The 3,746-nt window shown below is 41.4% G+C and overlaps 1 protein-coding gene across 1 annotated transcript; it reads left to right on the forward strand.

The window, feature by feature from the left end:
- Nucleotides 1–751: 751 nt before the first annotated feature.
- LOC118216199 (dexamethasone-induced Ras-related protein 1-like) lies at nucleotides 752–2,430 on the forward strand. The gene is made up of 2 exons (XM_035397273.1): nucleotides 752–1,170; nucleotides 1,402–2,430. Exons 1-2 carry the CDS (start codon nucleotides 900–902, stop codon nucleotides 1,926–1,928), a joined length of 798 nt encoding a protein of 265 aa, XP_035253164.1. The 5' UTR covers nucleotides 752–899; the 3' UTR covers nucleotides 1,929–2,430.
- The last annotated feature ends 1,316 nt before the right edge of the window (nucleotides 2,431–3,746 follow it).

The following is a 3,746-nucleotide window of genomic DNA, read 5'->3' on the forward strand; positions in this document are numbered from 1 at the left end:
TTATTATTATTATTAGTATTAGTATTATTATTATTATTGTCGTTGTTGTTAGTAGTAGTAGTCATAGTAGGCTAGCATTAGTATCATGATGATGGATGATGATCATCAACAACAACCGCATCATGATCATTGTCTATGTCGCTGTTCGCGTTTTCAGTCGAACAGTATTCTCAAACGTGGCCCCGGTAATTTTAGTTAAACAGGAAAAGAGTAGATTAAAATGTACTTTTTCTTCGGATTATTAAGTTTAGTGTTGTTTTATGTTGTGAATTGTTAATTGAAATGGAATGTTAACCTCGTTTAGCTTCACTTCAGCATTTCTCTATAGGCTTTTCGATAACTTGTAGCCTACTGACATCGTGACTGACAACTGATCACTGATTTAAATTTTTTTACTTTAGGTTTGCCCAAAAACATTTCCACTGTTAAAATATTAATTTATGTTAGGAATAAATTCAGTTACGCATATACAGAAGCCTTCTTTATTCGCAATAGAGTATTTTTAATCCGTGCTTTTAGGAGTTGGTCGGCTTTTCAAAACGCTCTGTACAGACTAAAAGGTCTTTATTTCCAGTGTTTTCATCTTCGTGTTTCTGTGGAATAGTAATCCAGCCCAGTTTTCACAGGGGCTGACGCAAAAGTGAGCACCTGCTAACTACTGTCCATCCACAACACCCCCCACCTCAGCTCTCTGACGCGCTGGGGAGGAGTGGCCACGGAGCCCTACATTCCCTATATAAACCCATCCGTCTCAGAACACAGACTCAGGAAAGCAACAGTGCTCGACAGCTACTTGTCACAGAAGCCCAGTGAATTAAACGCGATACCAACTTTCACATCGTCAATCTCTCGCAGCATTTACATTACGAAGTTTTAGCCCCAAGGCACATCTTGCAAATATGATCAAGAAAATGACGCCTTCGGAGAACGAGTTCGACATCCCAGCAAAAAACTGTTACAGGATGGTAATTCTGGGTTCAACCAAAGTCGGTAAAACGGCGATCATCTCCCGGTTCCTGAACGAAAGGTTCGACGACCAGTACACACCGACCATTGAAGACTTCCACAGGAAATTCTACAGCATCAGGGGAGACGTTTACCAATTGGACATTCTGGACACTTCTGGAAATCACCCTTTCCCTGCAATGAGGAGGCTGTCCATTCTAACAGGTGAGCTGAGTTTTAAACGAAACAATGCATTTTAGACAGATAAAGCAAAGTAGCCTAAATTATTTTCTTGAACCGTAATTGCTCGTGCGCGGTTAAAATAACACTTCGCAATTCTACTGTGAACAAGTAAAATTGCACGAGCGTTCTGTCTTATTTGAACATGTGTAGCCTTTATAACCGCCTAATATTTATTTGACCCGAACTAAAATGTATTCGCTTTCTGTCTTGCAGGTGATGTCTTTATCCTGGTATTCAGCCTGGACAACAGAGACTCCTTCCAGGAGGTCCAGCGTCTGAAGCAACAGATCTTTGAGACCAAATCCTGCCTGAAAAACAAGACCAAAGAGAACGTAGACGTTCCCTTGGTGATCTGTGGAAACAAAGGCGACCGTGAGTTCTACAGAGAGGTCCAAGAGGATGAGATCCAGCAGCTAGTGGCAGGCGACGACCAGTGCGCCTACTTCGAGATCTCGGCGAAAAGGAACACTAACGTGGACCGCATGTTTCAGACACTTTTCACCATGGCGAAACTGCCGAACGAAATGAGCCCAGACCTGCACCGGAAAGTTTCGGTGCAGTACTCCGACATGCTGCACAGAAAGTCTTTCAGAAGCAAGAAGCTTAAAGACGGAGATGCATACGGCATCGTTGCGCCGTTCGCCAGGCGTCCAAGCGTGCACAGTGACTTGATGTACATAAGAGAAAAGGCCATCGGCGGTGGCCAGGCGAAAGATAAAGAGCGCTGTGTCATCTGCTAAGAACTGTTCTGCGAGCGTGCAGGAGAACTACTACAATGACGTGTGAGCGCAACTGCAGTTGTATGCTCGTCGCCCTGCGTGAAAGTCCAGCGGCAAGAGACCCTGAGAGCTTTGACAGGAGCTGTTCGTCACGGTCCTGAATCGTGAGGCTTCGCGACGAGGAAACATGTTATGTTTGCGACCTTTTTTCTGCGGCGTCTTAGCACTACATACATAGTGATGTGTCTTCAGAGAACCGGGACTGAGCTGTTCATTTCAACAACACGCTAAGAAGTCTGTGTTTAAGAGTACTTTGCAGAAAGGTGGAAAAGACATTCGAGCTGTGGGGAGGAATAGACCTACTGATGTTTACATTTTGTTATATTTTATAAACTGTACAGATCATTTTGAATGTTTGTTTTGAAATGAACAAATTCTATTGTGAATGTATATTTATTATCACGTCAGCGTTTACGTTTTCGAGAAAAAAGAAAAGTATTAAAAAAGAAATCCTAAAACGTAACTCTTGCCTCCTGTTTCTGTGTGCATGCGTGATATGTTATAAATGAATGGCAAACTGCTAACACACAACATATTGCTAATGTCTTGTCGAATCCTGCGTACTTATTCCAGAATAACGGAAAATAGGCTTTGTAACCACCAATCAGGTCATACTGATTTTCAGTTGCAATAGTTTACATACAGCATACATTTATAAAAAGTTATTTTCAAAGAGTGCATATGTAGAGAGCTCATCTGCAACCACTGAAAATGGTGAGAGTTTGGTGCCATAAATCAATCCCACATTTTCCGCCAAATTAATCAATGACTGGCCTAACATGCAACCCCCCCTGAAAATCTTTTAAAACTTTTTCCCGCGTCACACGTTACATTCACATCACCCTGAGAAAAGGCACGAGAGACGTGTCTGCTCTGCACACTCCCGGTTCATGGTAAACCAAACAAAGGGGGCGTACAATGGTAGTGCTTCTCACAGGGTGAGAATGCGCTCGTAGATCACAAAGTGATCTCCAAAGCGCTTTCCACGTTGGGTGGGAATGTTCTCTGACTGATAGGCTCTGACGTAGGATGAAAATTGTGCTTCTCCAGATGTCTTTTGAGATGCTGTCTTGAATTGCAACACAGACATGCGCCGCTGCATGCATGCATGCACATGCAAAGCATGTGGATACAATAGTGGAAAAAAATACAATAGTTTATTCCTGCTGCATTTCAGAAGAAAAGCAACTGAATAGCCCTGTTTGCACTTACATTTTAAAAATATAACAATACAACTATTAGTGTATATAAAAGATAGAAGAGACTGTAGCAGCTAAATTAACGCTAAATTTGTTATATGTGTAGCTATGTTGGACAAGTTTATGATATTTTTAGAAAGCATCTTGTTTTTTGGGCCTGACTAACACTCTCTGTCCAAGCTCAAATTGCAATGCTATAACTTTAAAAGAGTGTACAAATCAAACAGTCTACAAATTTATTCAGTATCCTGTCACCTCCAATTTGAATGCAAAGATTGAATGTCTTCATCACCGAAACGCCATTAACTGAAGTAATAGTCTTAGTACGCACAGTAATATGCTAACCCGGAACCTATCAATATTTGCCATAAACTTGGTCTCAGCCGAATGCAAATGTTAGTTTTTACCTTCACCAACAGCTTGACAAGTTCAGTAATCACCAAAATGAACTGCCAAAATTAGATGTGAACACATTCATTTCAGCTGAAAATAAAATTTAAGCACAAATGTTTATTTGACAGAGGCCGCTGTTCAGGTAAAGGTGCAGTCAACTGGTCTGCCTCTTTTGTGATATTTTCTG

The sequence above is a fragment of the Anguilla anguilla genome, chromosome 17 (assembly GCF_013347855.1).
Source record: "Anguilla anguilla isolate fAngAng1 chromosome 17, fAngAng1.pri, whole genome shotgun sequence".
Lineage (NCBI taxonomy): Eukaryota > Metazoa > Chordata > Actinopteri > Anguilliformes > Anguillidae > Anguilla > Anguilla anguilla.

Coding starts and splice junctions, on each gene's coding strand:
- LOC118216199 (XM_035397273.1), top strand. CDS start 900: ATGATCAAGAAAATGACGCCTTCGGAGAACGAGTTCGACATCCCAGCA. Junction 1,171..1,401: donor GAGGCTGTCCATTCTAACAG/GTGAGCTGAGTT, acceptor TCTGTCTTGCAG/GTGATGTCTTTATCCTGGTA.